The sequence below is a fragment of the Camelina sativa genome, chromosome 8, assembly GCF_030686135.1.
Source record: "Camelina sativa cultivar CO46 ecotype springtype chromosome 8, ASM3068613v1".
Lineage (NCBI taxonomy): Eukaryota > Viridiplantae > Streptophyta > Magnoliopsida > Brassicales > Brassicaceae > Camelina > Camelina sativa.
Window position 1 is genome coordinate 25,067,473 of NC_141887.1, and position 15,752 is coordinate 25,083,224.

Consider the following 15,752-nt stretch of genomic DNA (forward strand, 5'->3'; position numbering starts at 1 on the left):
TTAAAATTAGTCTGATTTTTGATATGAAAAAGCGTAATATAATTCTTTGATATAATAAAGTTTAACATAGTTTCCAAAAATCAATTTTATTTTGTTAAAATTCTATTACAAAAATATATAATAAACCAAAGTAGTAAATCACGAAAGTTTTCATGACAAAAAATAAAATAAAAAGAAAAAAAATATTAAAAGACCATTTTGGAAATTATAATCAGAATAGATTTATCGATATTAAAGAAAAAAGTTTAAAGACACAGAGTTTGCCACTAATAAACCTCAACCACATATTAGTTTTTGGAAATTTCATTTGTGGAATCTATCGAATTCTTGAAGTTGTTTGGATTTAAATTTGTTTTCATGTATATTGGGATATAGATACAAGAAACCCATATAAATGTACATTAGCAATTTCGTAGAATTTAGTTGGAAAAACTAAATATACATTAGTAATTACATAAAAAGCTCTAATAATATAACGAAGATCAATATGTGGTGGAGCATTTTAAGAAACTAATTTGTTATGAGACAATTTATTTGTTTATAAACAATACTTTTCCTGTTAGGATTAATAATTAGTATAATTTCTTTAATTATGATATTAATTAATTAATTATGTAATTTTTTAAACATTTCTCTTTCTCTTGTAGAATTAGTATCTTAAAATTAGAATTTTCCTTTTATATATGTATTAGATTTATCTATTCATATTTTTAAAAATTGTAAAAAAAAAAAATATTTTCTAATTTAAAATTTGTTAAAACAATTTTTCTGTATTACACATGAAAAAATCTATAATTGATCGAATTGACATATGTCTCTATCATGTGAGTTACTAACTTTGAAAATCAAACTTTATATTAAAATTGTTTAACATTCGTTGCACTTATATATAAGCTTTATACTACTACTTGATAAACTATAATTATTCTACACTTAATGTCAGATAATACATATATATATATATAGATCAATAGTAAAATAACCTATCCTTACATATTATGAACAATCTAAGAACACATCACATATTCATAATAAACACAGAAAAATAACATAAATATCTGGAGAAACTTATAAATTTTACTTTTTCTTTACTTGCTTTGGACATTTGGACTTGATCTATAAAGAATTTTGACTTTTTCCCCCAATCTTAAATTGCTTTTAGTTCTTTAATAAATAAACTGAGATAGTGAATTTCAAAAAATTCTCTCATACATGCACCGTGTAGATCTCACGCGGAATAAAAGACAGCACAAAGTTCACATGTCTAAATCAACAACGGCAAGAAGTTATATTCTCCTTCTGTAAGTTAAAGTTCGCCACGTGGGACGCCAACTGTAAAAGTGTAAGCAATGCTCGCTGTTTTTTTCTTCCTTTTGTTTGGTAGCCGTTAGTTTAATCAAAACTGTTCCAACTCATACACCAATATTTTAATTATATAACATTATTTTTTTTCTTTTTTTTTCTTTCCTTGTAATTTGGAATTACCCAAAAATATATATATTCTAAGGGTAATTTGGTGTCAAAGATTTTTCCTAATTCTTTCTTTTTCCTTTTTTGTTCTTTTTTTTCTTTCTTTTTCTCCTTCGTTGTTTCCTTTCAGGAAAAGAGAGAGGAAACAACGTTCTTCTCAGATTCTTTACCTTCCTTTTTAAGGAAAACCCAAAAGATCAAGAAAAAAAAACACGCTTTCATAGTTTAGGGTTTCTGACAGATTCTCCGGCGAAATTCAATTTCCAAAATCTCGGCAATGTCGACGATCTCGCCGTCATTTGCCGTAATTTCGTTTCTTTTACTGATTCTTCTGAATATATCTTTGGTTACCGGTAACAACATTTCGACGGAGATTGCTGAAGGAGGAGAGATCATTAAGTTACCTTCGGAGAAGATCAACAACAACGGCGATAAAAACAGAGGCGACTTCTTCTGTCGAGGAACGGTTCAACCTGCTTCGTGTCCGGTTAAGTGTTTCAGGGCTGATCCGGTTTGCGGTGAAGACAGCGTTACTTACTGGTGTGGTTGTTCCGATGCGTTGTGCCATGGTGTTCGTGTTGTTAAACAAGGAGCTTGTGATGTTGGTAATGGCGTTGGTTTGTCTGTTCCTGGACAAGCTCTGCTTTTGATCCACATTGTCTGGCTTATGCTTCTTGGCTTCTCTATTCTCTTCGGCCTCTTTTAAATTTTTCGTTTTGAATCATTCATTAGAGAGATTGCAATTAGGTTTTGTTGAGATTGCAAACTGCTGATGAATCTTCTTTTGTTTATAATCTTTCTTTATTGATCTGTATTGAAAAAAACGACCATTATTTTGGTTTGTTTCGTACAATAGAAGCCTTTTCGAATCTTGCTTTCTCTATCTCTCTACCAAGATAATCGAGGATTGTATCGGTTACATGATTAGGCAAAACACCTGCATTTAGCATCGCTTTCAAGTACTTGTATGCTTCTTTCAATCTCCCTGCTTTGCTGTTCACTTCGATCATTGTGTTGTAACTCACAACGTCTGGGTTTATTCCGTTGCTCTTCATGTGCTCAAACAGTCGTGTTGCTTCGTCTAACCGGTTTGCTTTCCCGAGAGCGTTGATCAGTGTGTTGTACATTACAATGTCTAGATATCCTCCTTGCTTTGTGAGTCTGTCGAGTACCGCGCTGGCTAAGTCGGCTCTCCCCATTTTTCCTAATCCTTGGATTATTACGTTGTACGTTGCTATATCCGATGCGCAAAAGTTCTCACCCATTTGATCAAGCACTCCACGGGCGGTTTCGTAGTAACCCTTTTTGACGAACGAGCTCATCATGGTGTTGTAGGTGTAACTCGTGAGATCAGTTACACCCATTTCATTGAATATCTCAAACAATTTGCAGGCTAGGCTGAGATCACCTTTGGAAAGGTAGATAGATAGAAAGGTGTTCATCATGTCTACATCAAAAGAATCTGGCTTTGCTTCAACCCTCTGCCCTCTGGTTAAACCAAACAAGGGATTAGGTCGACTTCTCTGGTGTGCTAATTGGTCCATATAAGGAGATGACGACCAGGGGTCATCTTCCATAGGTGATGCTTCCTCAGCCCTAGCTCCATCGTCTTCCGAACCCACCATGTTCATGATATCCAGGAAGCTTCCTTTACTTGGAAACATTGGAGTATAATCCTTATCTTTGTTCTGTGGACGTTTCAATGAAGCTTCCACTCCAGCGTTCCATCTAAGAACATTAGGCACCAAATTTCCTTCCCGTATGTGCTTCACCAGCTTCTCTTTCCAATCCCACCTCCCTTGTTTGTGAAATCCGATCAAGAGTGAACTAATTGTAACCAAATCCACAGTGAAACCTCTAGTTTCCATCTCCTCTACCAATTTCACTGCTCCCTCTAGGTTCCCTTCCCTGCAAAGCTGCAATACAACAATGCTAAAAGTAATCGCATCGACAAACTGGCCCTTCTTCTTCAAGTCACAAAACAAAGTATACCCAGCCTCAGCCCTACCGTTCCTAAATAACCCATCAATTAGAATGTTGTATGTCCAGCATGAAGCTCTAACTCCTTCCTGAACCATCTTCTCAAACAGCTCACAAGCCTCAGTGACTTTTCTTGCCTTGAGTGTCCCATCTAAAAGACAATTATACACAATAGTATCAGGGACAAACCCATTATACTGCATCTCACCAAAAACCCTCATTGCATCATCCATCCGGTAAGATTTACAACATCCTTGGATCAGAATCCGATATGTCGAATTATCAGGTTCATGGCCAGATACTTTCAATTCGTCCCATACAATCAATGCATCTTTCGCTTTCCCAAACAAACACAACACATGAATCAGGCTGTTATATGTGCATATATCAGGACCAAAAGAAGACCCAGAGACCGAGCTTTGCCTTTTCATCTCCTTGAACAAAGTCAATGGAGCATCCAAATCTCCCCAACAACCAAATCCATGAATACATATGTTATAACCCCATGTATCAAACTTGAATCTTTCCATCCCCTTTAACTTTTCAAATACCCTTTTGAACTCTGACCTCATATCAGCTCTCCTTAAACCTACCAAGAGCTCATTAACAGCAACCGTTCCAGGAATATAACTTACAATAACCCCACCAATATCACCACTATGGCTATCAGAAGCTTCTAAAAGCTTAAAGAAAATAGACAGAGCAATACGCATCTCATTCTTCTTCACCAGAGCAACAAGAACAGAGTCATATAAACTAGGGTTTAAGCAATCTCCTAATTCCTCCATGTAATCCAAAACTCCTAACGCTGAATCGAACTTACCCGAACGAATTAGTGAATCTAGCAATACCTTAGCCATCGTCTGGTCCAAATTAACACCATCGTCCTTCATCGAACCAAGCAAATCGGGAACTTCTCCGAGAAGCCCTCTCCGGCAAACAGTACGAAATATCTGAGAGTAAGCTGATGCTGAATGTTTGTAACCGGGACGGAGAGTGAAACACCATCTGAAGAAATCTAACTTCTTCGAAGGATCTATGGAGCTTCTACGAAGGATCTGGAGAACGACAGGTTCCGAAATCGGGATCGAATTAGCGTCGAGTCTCCGTGTACCCGACTGAGACAGAGTCTTGGATAAAGACGCGACGATAAGGACATTACAAAGCTGTGGGAGTGATGAATTAATAGCCGGAGATAGACCGGAAACTGCAGCTGATACGGCGGTTCCTCTTCCATGGCGCATCGCATAGTGAAACCACTGAGTCACTGAGAAACGAAACTGAAAGCTAATATAAACACGACGTCGTTTAGTAAATATTTCTTCAAGGCCCATGGTTAGGCCCGTGTAATAGACCGAAACGGTGTCGTTTATATTAGAATTGGGCTCAAATGTAGGCCCGTTTATGTAGGGGTTTCAATTTTTGGTGTCGATAAACCCTAAAGCCGTCTCCGTCGTCTTCATTCTCCTCCGCTTTTGTAATTTTATCGATTAAACGAAGAGAGACGATTCGTTTCGTTTCGTCGTCGGCCGCCGAAAAAATGGGGTTCAAGCGGAAGAAGGGTGATGGTGACGGTGAGGAAATGGAATCAGACGGACGTGGAAAGCCAAGTTTCAATGGGGGTGGGCAGAGGCATGTGATACTTCCTTCGATGATTAAGAACAAAGATAAGAGATCTAAAGTGTACGCTAAGCAGAAGCATGAGAAGAAATTGGAGAAGCAGAAGAAGATTAGAGAGCGTGACGCTGCTGAGAAACGAGCTTTAGAGCTTGGTGAGGAGGTAAAAGATCTCGACAACTCTTTTTTTCTTTTTTTTGGGGATTTTTTGAATTTGTGATTTGATTTTTGTTCTTTCTTTGTGTAGCCTCCACAAAAGCAGATTCCGAAGACGATTGAGAATACTAGAGAATCTGATGAGACTGTTTGCAGACCTGACGACGAAGAAGTATGTTTTAAGATTTTTGATTCATCTCGATTTTGTGTTCAATTCATTTAGTGTTGTTGCTAATTTAGCTGGAATTGAGTTTTGCAGCTGTTTGCGGATATTGATGCTGATGAGTTTAATCCAGTCTTGAGACGTGAGGTTACTCCAAAGATCTTAATCACAACATGTCGTTTCAACTCCACTGTAAGCGTTTCTTGTACATAAGCTATAAAATGTGTGAAAGGACCTGCATTTATGTCTAAGTGTTGTGTTGTTGGATTGCAGAGAGGACCTGCATTTATATCTGAGTTGCTCTCGGTGATACCAAACTCTCATTATCAGAAAAGAGGAACTTATGATTTGAAAAAGGTGTTGCTATTAGTTTTATAGAATCCTTGTTTTTTCTTGTGAAGTTGGTCTCTTTTTGCAGTTATATGACCTTTTTAAGATGTTGTTCTGCAGATTGTAGAATATGCAACGAAGAAAGATTTTACTTCTCTTATTGTAGTTCATACAAATCGCAGAGAACCTGGTTAGTTTTTCACTTCTGAGTTTAATGTTTTATTGTCCTTTTGATGTCATCTTTATATGCTTTTTTTTCAAGCTTTTTGCTGTTTCATTTGTAGATGCACTTCTTATCATCGGTTTGCCTAATGGTCCTACTGCTCATTTTAAATTGTCGAATCTTGTTCTGAGAAAGGATATTAAGGTATGTAAACACAGTTTCTAAATATCGAGATTTGGATTAGTGATCTCTGGAATCGATGTGAAATTTGATTGCAGAATCATGGAAATCCTACAAGCCATGAACCGGAACTGGTTTTGAATAACTTTACTACGCGTTTAGGGAATCGTGTTGGGAGGTAAGTATAGTTCTTACAAATGTTGACTTCATTTTTTTCTAATGGTCTCTTTGATTTCTTGCTTACTGATGGTATATTTTTCTTTTCTCAGATTTTTTCAGTCACTCTTCCCTCCAGATCCCAATTTCCGCGGTAGGAGAGTTGTGACATTCCACAACCAGCGTGACTTTATATTCTTCAGGCATCATCGGTACATAATTTCACATTTTCTTTTCTTTTTTGAATTTCCTACACTAGATTCTTCCATTGAAACTTTTTCTGAACAAATTCAACTCTCTATTCAGTTACATATTCGACACAAAGGAAATCAAACCTAGTGATAAAGGAAAAGATGGTGTTGCTCAAGAGAGAGTAAAACCTCGGCTTCAGGTCAGTTTATCCACGTTTAATCGAACATTGTTTCTCTTGTTTGTCTGTGTGTGTAAATTGATGAACCTTGTCTGTTTATTGTATCATTAAACCTTGAATATTACGTGCAGGAATGCGGTCCTCGATTCACGCTTAAGCTAGTTACTTTACAGCATGGAACCTTCGACACCAAAGGCGGAGAATTCGAATGGGTTCACAAGGTAAAAACCACCAGAAGAAAGATATATACAACTTTCATTGCTTGTCTCAAGAGTTTAATGATTATTAATTTGTTTCCCCATGTTTTTGTGTTCCGATACAGCCTGAAATGGACACAAGCAGGAGGAGGTTCTTCTTATAGATTCCCCATGTTTCACTTAAGTTTTTTTTGTTCATTTATATCATTTTCAGATATTCCCGATCTCCGACCAATTTTGTATGTCTTTGAAAATGTCACATTTCTCTTTCAATGTAGCCATCAGAACGATCGCACGACTTATCTTAACAGCATAGGTGTTTGATTTAAGCTATACTTGTTTGGTATATGGAACAGTGCATTCAAATATTATTATCAAATTTCGTCTGTTTATCAACATTCAATCTTTATGTTGCGTCTCTCTGTAAATAAGTAAACCATTATGTTGCATCTTTCCTCCTTATACAACAGTACTCCGTCAATTACGATTGTTTATGTGGCTATGGAATCTATATTTCTCTTTGATTGTAAGAAGAAAAGTAATAGATGAACAACTATAACAAAATTCACTGATTAACAGACTAGTGACTTGGGTTCGAAAAAGGTTTTGTTAGAGTTGGTGTATTGAGAATTAAGAGAAAGATTACAGACCCTCCTTCCCTCTTTTTACTAAGCCGGTTTTTTGTTTAAAGGAGTACTAATTTTGGTGGTCTGTACAGAGAGAAGTATGGGGTGTGATTTTTTGGAGATGTGGCTCCCTGTGACTTTGTGGGTTTTTTTTTACCCTTGTATGATCCTTTGTATGCTAAGGCATATCATAACTGATATAACAAATCAGTTGACCAGAAAACAAACATACCCGACATGGGGTGGTCTATATATATAAGTACATTTGCATATGACAGAGCCTTGGCTTTTTAAACTCAAAGTTAGGTTGTAAGTTGTAACTAAACAGGATAAGTACAATTGCGTGATATGAACCTTTCTTGTTTTTGTGATCTTTATGATAGATCCTTGATGATTTAAACTCAATCAAAGAGAAGAACACCTTACAGGCCCGACCCGTAGCTAAAGCCCGTGAAGCTTTAGGCATCAAACAAATATATAAATGTTAAGGGCATCATTTTCAAAAAGTTTGTTGTGGTGTAGTGGTCAATCCCACCTAATTATCATAGAGTTCTCTAGTTCAATCCGTACTTAAAGTCATTTTTGTTTTGTTTTTTTCTTTTTTTTTTTAAATCTGTACTTAAAGTCATTTTTGTTTTGTTTTTTTCTTTTTTTTTTTTTAAATCTGTACTTAAAGTTATTTTTGTTTTGTTTTTTTCTTTTTTTTTTTAAATCTATTGCGCCGGCTTGCACCTTATATTCACTTAGAAATCAACAAGAGTTATAGAGATTGGGAGCTCAAACCAATTACAAATAATACTCAAATCTGTTATGCGACGATCAACATTGATATTCTCCCAAGCACATCGCAAGGTACCTGAAGCACATCACTTGATGGGTTTACACACAGATTAAGCATGCCTCAGAAATGAGCTTGTCGAGTCTCTCTTATACTCTTTCTCAATCCTCAACGGTAGAGCCTCTGGCTCTCGCTTTTTTTTTTCTTTTTTTTTTAAATCTATTGCGCCGGCCCTGCACCTTATATTCACTTAGAAATCAACAAAAGTTATAGAGATTGGGAGCTCAAACCAATTACAAACAATACTCAAATCTGTTATGCGACGATCAACATTGATATTCTCCCAAGCACATCGCAAGGTACCTCAAGCACATCACTTGATGGGTTTACACACAGATTAAGCATGCCTCAGAAATGAGCTTGTCGAGTCTCTCTTATACTCTTTCTCAATCCTTAACGGTCGAGCCTCTGGCTCTTGTTTTTTTTTTCTTTTTTTAAATCTATTGCGCCGGCCCTGCATCTTATATTCACTTAGAAATCAACAAGAGTTATAGAGATTGGGAGCTCAAACCAATTACAAACAATACTCAAATCTGTTATGCGACGATCAACATTAATATTCTCCCAAGCACATCGCAAGGGACCTCAAGCACATCACTTGATGGGTTTACACACATATTAAGCATGCCTTAGAAATGAGCTTGTCGAGTCTCTCTTATACTCTTTCTCAATCCTCAACGGTAGAGCCTCTGGCTCTCGCTTTTTTTTTCCTTCTTTTTTTTAAATCTATTGCGCCGGCCCTGCATCTTATATTCACTTAGAAATCAACAAGAGTTATAGAAATTGGGAGCTCAAACCAATTACAAACAATACTCAAATCTGTTATGCGACGATCAACATTGATATTCTCCCAAGCACATCACTTGATGGGTTTACACACAGATTAAGCATGCCTCAGAAATGAGCTTGTCGAGTCTCTCTTATACTCTTTCTCAATCCTCAACAAAGCCTCTATTTCTTACCCAATCGTTCCCTTTCTCATTCATACAAACCACATCATCAACAAACTTGAATCATTGTACAATCGTATCACTTTATGTCCATTCTTGGCAATTTTGCAAGCCAATATCAAGACATCTCCAATAACTCTCCTCATTTTGAAGGGAGCAAATCCTCAAAATGAAGATTTGAAGGTTGTTTGCTCCAACAATCAATCCTCAAAAAAATCTTTAAAAACTAATTAATTTGCAATATAGTCTTTATTATTTACAAAATTCACGACTAATGATAAAAACTCATAAATAAATATATAGCATACATTTTATTTATTATACAATCCAAACATTATTTATTTTATTATACAACACACAATATTACATAAAAAAGGTTACATGATAAGATAAATTACATATATAAAAAAACACACACACATAAACATAAATTTTACAAAGTTACATATGAAATAGCAAATCATACAAAAAAGAATTCAAGAGCAGCAACAACAACCTTCATCTGCTCAAAATATTTATGGACAATATTTTTATGATTTGGGAGGTTCAGGATCCGATTTACCTATTTACTAGTATTTTGGTACAACTTGTAATATATATAATATACGTGTGTTCAAGTAGTTTATGTGTACTTTGTGTTAAATTTGTTTAATATATTTTTATTTTGTGAGAATCTTGTTTAATATATCTTTTTTATAATTTTGTTTTTAATATTATATTTTATAACGTTAACTTTGTTTTTAATATTACAAACTATTTTTTGTTTATTAAATTTATTTTAGTGTGCTTAAACTTTCTTAATTAAATTTTATATAATTATTTATGAAAAACATAAAAATAAGGACTAAACTGAAAATAAAAAATAGTTTTGAGGTTATGAATAATAAAACCTCAAATACCTCAAAATTTGAAGATTCGAACACTTGTTTGATTGTCAAAAACTTCCAAAGATGTTTTAATTTTTAAAGGCCATCAAAAGTGTGAAACTGCAAACGTATTCATGTCTTCCTAGTCAATTATGGCGGCCCTCAAAAGTGTGAAACTGCAAACGTATTCATGTCTTCCTAGTCAATTATGGCGGCTAGCCTATAGCTGCAATTACCGAAAATACCCTTCAGAAAAAGAGAAAAAGTAGTAATTAAAAAAGCTTGAAACTTATGTTCGAAGTTCCGACAATGAACCGTCAAAAACATGCCATGTCTCCATTTACGACAACAAATATTTAAGTCCTACTCTCACTTGTCAACATTAACCTATTCTTTTAGATTAATTAACCTTAATATTACTGTATAGAGTGGGCACATTTGATATATGGATTCATATCTTATTATTACTTATTAGTAACCTTAAATTTAGTAAGAAATAATACATAATTTAAAGCTTTTGAGATCTAAATTTTCTAATGAGTTTAAACTAGTCATCTCAAATGTGAGAAAATTAAGCTGCAAACTTCCAAAAAAACACAATTTTTTACTGATACAACCAAAAGAAAAAAAAAATTAACAAAAAAAAAAAATTGAAGAGAAATACACACGTGTCACGCGTCTCATTTCCGAGAAACTTCAAATATTAATTAACTTTAGTTGTTTTTAAAATGTTACATATATGAATTTTGCATCTCTTTCAAACAAAAAAAAAAAAAACAGAGAGAAAGAACACACAGAAAAAGAAAAAAGAAAAAAAAACCTTAACTTAAACCCTGTTTCTGTGTAATAATGTTGAAAGATCTTGTTGGGTATAGATTTTCTCCGACGGGTGAAGAACTGATAAACCATTACCTAAAGAACAAGATTCTTGGTAAGACTTGGCTCGTTGATGAAGCCATTAGCGAGATCAACATCTGTAGCTACGTACCATTTTACTTGCCTTGTAAGTATTTCTCACTTCTTAATCATCATCTCACTCTCTCTCTCTTTATCATCGTCGATCATTTTTCTAATTCTTGATTTTGTTTTGTTGTTGTTAGCGTTAGCGAAGATTCAATCGGACGATCTTGTTTGGTATTTCTTCTCTCCAAAAGAGTACACTTCTTCTAAGAAGAAGGTGACGAAGAGGACTACTGGTTCTGGGTATTGGAAAGCTACTGGTGTTGATCGTAAAATCAAAGATAAGAGAGGGAACCGTGGTGAGATTGGGATTAAGAAGACGCTTGTGTATTATGAAGGTAAAGTTCCTAATGGTGTTCGTACTCCTTGGGTTATGCACGAGTATCACATCACTTGTTTGCCTCAAGATCAGGTAACAAATCTCACTGTTTCTTGAATTTTGAACTTCTGTGTTATTATTATTCATATGTTTCTGATACTCTAATTCTTGATCTTCTTGAAGTTAATGAAATTTGGGTTTGATTCATCTGTCTGATGCCATCTTTAAGTTCAATTTAAGGTTTTGAGTGTTGTAAAATCTGTGGCCTAATTTTTTTAGTCTTGTTGTTGTTGAAATGGTTTTGGGGGTTTTAACTCATCTTTTCCACTGATAGCACCTCTAGCCCAACTTGTGGTTCTGTGTTGTGGAAAGATTCCAACTCTGTTGTTGTCAGAGTGTTTTGCTTCTGCCGAAGCTTGTGGTTGAGTTGTTCAAACTCATGTGTGTTTGATTTGTTGTTTTGTTGGCAACGACCATATGTGTGTGTGTACCTTTGGAATTTGTTCAGAGGAACTATGTTATCTGCCAAGTAAAGTATAAGGGTGAAGATGGGGACATCCCATTTGGTGGTAACTATTCGAGTGAGCCAAGTCAATCTATGGTCTCTGATTCGAATTCTGTCAGAGCGGCAGTTAACAGAGCGCCCAAGGTGAGTCCAGTTTCTGAATCATGTTTCCTTATTCATGAGTCTCTCTCTACTTGTTTTTTTTATAACTCAAACCTTCTTTTACATGTTGTTCAGTTTGAGCAGCCAGGTCAAGATAAAATCTTTGGTATCTCTGTGGATGATTTGAAAAGCCCAACGAATAAACAAGAAGATCTCTCTTTGTGGGATGTATTGCATCCAGACATGTTATTCAGTGACAACAACAATCCTACTTTGCTGCCACATTTATCCCCAAATGATGATGAGTTTCTCGGCGGATTGAGACATATTGACCGAGAGCAGGTTGAGTATTTGTTTGCCAATGAAGAATTCATATCCACACCAACTACATATATGCAAGAGAACCGCAGTGATCACAGGCCAAAGAAACCTTTATCAGGGATCATTCCTGACTATAGCTGTGACACTGACAGTGATGTTGAATCGATATCTGCAACGGTACATCACTTGTCTTCATTATCAATATACCTTCATGGAGTAATTAATCTGTAGTCTCATGTATTAATTCTAATATGACAGAGTTACCAAGGAACATCGAGTCCAGGTGGTGAAAGCGTTGGTAGCTCCAGTAGTCACTCTCAAACAGGCTTAGATGAGATGATATCGTTGAGCAAAGATCTACAAACTTCTCATGAACCTTCCATCAGTAGAAAGACCCGAGAATCTCAACTAAAACAAGAGGTCTTTGAGTTGATTTTGCGGCTACTTGGATCTTACGATCTCAAAACATATGTTGAATTTACATGATAATGACTATTGTGATTTTCCTTTACAGATGAAACAAGATACGTCAAGAGCCTCTGGTGCGTCCAAAGACAAGAAGTCATATATGGTAAAGACAGAGAAGACGGGATGCTTTATTATTACAGAGGAAGCAATGGAGAGAAACCGGAAGACTCCACGGTATATCTATCTCGTGAGGATGATCATAGGTTTCATTCTCTTGCTGGCTCTCATTGGCAACATCATATCAGTACTAAGTACTAACAGTCAAATCAGAAAGCACTCGTTTTAAAATTTAATTCTGTATTCTTCTGAAAATTTGATATAGAATTGTGTGTGTGTGTGTGTGTGTGTGTGTGTATGAACAAGAGGTATGTCTTGGGCCTATAGTTAAATGAAATTTAGGGTATGAAAATTATGACATTCACGGAAAAGGGGGTTGGTTATGCAAAATCAAGAAGAAGCCAAAATAAAATTTCAACGGAAACAAAATAAAAGAAAACAAAACCTTGCAGAGACGACGAAGATCTTCCCGAATAGCTACCAGAGAAGAGATCGACGAAAGCAAAATCGCAAATGTTAAAATCACTAGCGATTGATTGATAATTGATTTGCATCGCAACGTCTTTTTTTAATGTTCTTAATAATATAACCGTTACAAAATTAAAATGAAACTAGGCTAAATTTTGATGGGCTTAAAAAGTATTGGCCCATATATAAATACTGGTTTTACGTTATTTACTTTCTCAAGAATTATAGAGTAAGAAAATAAGAAAGCTATTAGAGGATTTGAGTCAATTACATGTTTCAAATGTTTCACGCTCTATATAAGGGAATTTAATTATAATTTTTTGTTCGAGTGGTTTAATTTGAGTCTCTATGACAACTATGGTCATGAATGGAAGATGGTTTTTAAATGGTTTTTGGATTATAGTTTTTGGTTTTTAGTTTTTGATTTTTATTTTTTGAGATTTCAGTTTTTGTAATAAAGTTATTTTTTGGTTATTTAAAAAAATATTTACATATGGAAAAATAAAAATAAATAAAAGAATCGTAAGTTTTAGCTAAAATCTCTAATTATGTGGATTCTAGTTTTTGTTAATATACGTAAAAAAAAAAGCTCCAAACATTTTGTTTTATTTAGTGTAAAATTTTTGAATGGAGAAAAAATTGGTTTTTGAAAAACAAAATCTAAAAACTATTGTAAAATCTACTTGCCATTCAATACCTAACTAGTATTAACCCCGTAGTCATATGAATCAAAGTGCATTTTATAATCCAACAAAAAAAATAAAAATGTTGAGACCATCTGTGAAAAAGTGATATGCAATTAAAATATACTTTAACCCACGATTACATACAAAGAACATTTTTTGTTTTTCGTCAAACACATACAAAGAACATAGGGATGAATTATCCATAAAGTGAGCTTAGAGAGAGAAAGTGACTGGTCGAAAATGGAAGGGGCGAAGAAGTAAGCTCCATAAAGCTTTATTGGCAATATTTCTGTATTTCATCAAACTTAAAAATAAACACCTAAGTAATCACAACATCGATATAATGATGCTGGTGCATATAGAAAAATCAGAGAACAATATAGAGAAAATACAAAAGGTTCATCATGATCATGTGTTATCCGCTGCATCCACTGCAAAAGCCAATAAAAAGAAACGTTTAAAAAAGAGAATGGACAATTACTGTAAGTGTGGAATAAGATTTTAAAGGTAAATGAACGGGTCTTTACATGCCCAAAAATTAAATTGACCCTTACTACTAAGATAAAGATTTTTATGCTTGCAAAATAAAAAACCAAGATAAGTGAATATGAGTTTACCAATTTCTATTCTAGTTGTCATAGTTAGGGAACTGCTAACTTCCATAACCTATACTTAGAGATGGAATCAAGGGGTTAATAACTTAGCTGATGTTTGAGATAACGATTGAATAACAATGATAAATTCAAAAGTTCTGCGATAAATACCCTGCAGATTTATAAATATTTCTTTGAAAACAACATTTGTCATTGTCTCACGTTTACCCACTTGTCGACAATGAGAATCTTCAATCTTCAATCTTTGTCTCTTAACTCTTTTTCCTGGACATGGATGATAACATGTTAAACATTAATCAGTTTAAGATAATCAACCAACTAATTAGACCCATAATTGAAAAACAGAAATATGAGATAATCGATGAAGAAAGAGGAGATAATAAACTGACAAAAAAAAGAGATCGTAAAATTGAATCTTCAGAATGAAGAAAGTACCTGATTGTCGAGAATAATCGATGTGAAAAGATGAGAAGACCATCGAAAGAGTTTATAGATACAGATAGTCGAGATTTTGGCGGAGAAGAAGTGGAAGAGGTGGAGATCGTGAGTGATGACAAAGAAAAATGTTTAAAGAATTTTTTTTCTTAATGATAATAATTGAAAACGATAATCATTATTTTTCTCGCCTACCATCACTTTTTTTTATTATTTTTTTTCTAAAATTAATTTGGTTTTGTTGATATGTCACATTTTTATTAGTGACTTGTGCTTTATAGAATAAAGGATTGTAATGTTTATTTAATTAAAGAAAATTAAATATATAGATTTCTCTAATGATATGATCCTCCCAAAGATTCGGCACCTTCGAGTTGGTTGATAGAGACACCTTGATTCTAAAGACGACGAAGCCTCAAGAATAAGGATGGTGGAATGAATGGTCGCACAAGAGTTGCGGAAAAACTCTTGATATACCGGTTTGATCTTTCAGCCTCACACCAAAAAGATCGGATCTCTCAGCCTCGCACCAAGGAGATCGGGGTTTTGACTATCGGAATCACACCAAGTAGTCGGTTTTGATTGTTGGAATCACACCAAGCAATCGGTTTTGTTCACAAAGAACAGAAGAGAATCACTCTAAAAAAGAAAAGGTTTTGATAAAAAGTTGGATTGTTGATTATTTCTTTACTCTTACATGAGTTTATATAAGATAAGAAAACTTGGTAACAAAGCCAAGTATTATTCTTGAAACT

The 15,752-nt window shown here is 34.6% G+C and overlaps 4 protein-coding genes and 1 long non-coding RNA gene across 5 annotated transcripts; 3 read left to right on the forward strand and 2 right to left on the reverse strand.

The window, feature by feature from the left end:
• The first annotated feature begins 1,747 nt into the window (after positions 1–1,747).
• LOC104707944 (uncharacterized) lies at positions 1,748–2,341 on the forward strand. The gene has a single exon (XM_010424406.3). It carries the CDS (start codon positions 1,748–1,750, stop codon positions 2,174–2,176), a length of 429 nt encoding a protein of 142 aa, XP_010422708.1. The 3' UTR covers positions 2,177–2,341.
• On the reverse strand, positions 2,253–4,788 carry LOC104707943 (pentatricopeptide repeat-containing protein At4g01570). Its single transcript, XM_010424405.3, has one exon. It carries the CDS (start codon positions 4,782–4,784, stop codon positions 2,301–2,303), a length of 2,484 nt encoding a protein of 827 aa, XP_010422707.2. The 5' UTR covers positions 4,785–4,788; the 3' UTR covers positions 2,253–2,300.
• LOC104707945 (uncharacterized) lies at positions 4,788–7,178 on the forward strand. The gene is made up of 11 exons (XM_010424407.3): positions 4,788–5,230; positions 5,315–5,395; positions 5,483–5,578; positions 5,660–5,743; positions 5,837–5,906; positions 6,001–6,083; positions 6,158–6,237; positions 6,329–6,427; positions 6,522–6,606; positions 6,717–6,806; positions 6,908–7,178. The coding sequence occupies exons 1-11, from the start codon at positions 4,991–4,993 to the stop codon at positions 6,944–6,946; spliced, it is 1,047 nt and encodes a 348-aa protein (XP_010422709.1). The 5' UTR covers positions 4,788–4,990; the 3' UTR covers positions 6,947–7,178.
• A 3,603-nt stretch (positions 7,179–10,781) lies between these two features.
• On the forward strand, positions 10,782–13,154 carry LOC104707946 (NAC domain-containing protein 69). The gene is made up of 6 exons (XM_087460411.1): positions 10,782–11,065; positions 11,163–11,434; positions 11,850–11,990; positions 12,084–12,446; positions 12,528–12,689; positions 12,784–13,154. The coding sequence occupies exons 1-6, from the start codon at positions 10,912–10,914 to the stop codon at positions 13,021–13,023; spliced, it is 1,332 nt and encodes a 443-aa protein (XP_087316537.1). The 5' UTR covers positions 10,782–10,911; the 3' UTR covers positions 13,024–13,154.
• An 889-nt stretch (positions 13,155–14,043) lies between these two features.
• LOC104707947 (uncharacterized) lies at positions 14,044–15,674 on the reverse strand. Its single transcript, XR_754728.3, has 4 exons — positions 14,998–15,674; positions 14,713–14,826; positions 14,566–14,614; positions 14,044–14,379 (listed from the first exon to the last, which is right to left on the reverse strand). It is a non-coding gene; the product is annotated as an uncharacterized LOC104707947 (long non-coding RNA).
• Between the last annotated feature and the right edge of the window lie 78 nt (positions 15,675–15,752).

Excerpts from the sequence above, each read along its gene's own strand:
- LOC104707944 (XM_010424406.3), top strand. The coding sequence starts at position 1,748 with ATGTCGACGATCTCGCCGTCATTTGCCGTAATTTCGTTTCTTTTACTG.
- LOC104707943 (XM_010424405.3), bottom strand. The coding sequence starts at position 4,784 with ATGGGCCTTGAAGAAATATTTACTAAACGACGTCGTGTTTATATTAGC.
- LOC104707945 (XM_010424407.3), top strand. The coding sequence starts at position 4,991 with ATGGGGTTCAAGCGGAAGAAGGGTGATGGTGACGGTGAGGAAATGGAA. Across the intron at positions 5,579-5,659 it reads CATGTCGTTTCAACTCCACT|AGAGGACCTGCATTTATATC; the intron begins GTAAGCGTTTCT and ends GTTGGATTGCAG. Across the intron at positions 6,238-6,328 it reads TTAGGGAATCGTGTTGGGAG|ATTTTTTCAGTCACTCTTCC; the intron begins GTAAGTATAGTT and ends TTCTTTTCTCAG.
- LOC104707946 (XM_087460411.1), top strand. The coding sequence starts at position 10,912 with ATGTTGAAAGATCTTGTTGGGTATAGATTTTCTCCGACGGGTGAAGAA. Across the intron at positions 11,991-12,083 it reads CAGTTAACAGAGCGCCCAAG|TTTGAGCAGCCAGGTCAAGA; the intron begins GTGAGTCCAGTT and ends CATGTTGTTCAG. Across the intron at positions 12,690-12,783 it reads AATCTCAACTAAAACAAGAG|ATGAAACAAGATACGTCAAG; the intron begins GTCTTTGAGTTG and ends TTTCCTTTACAG.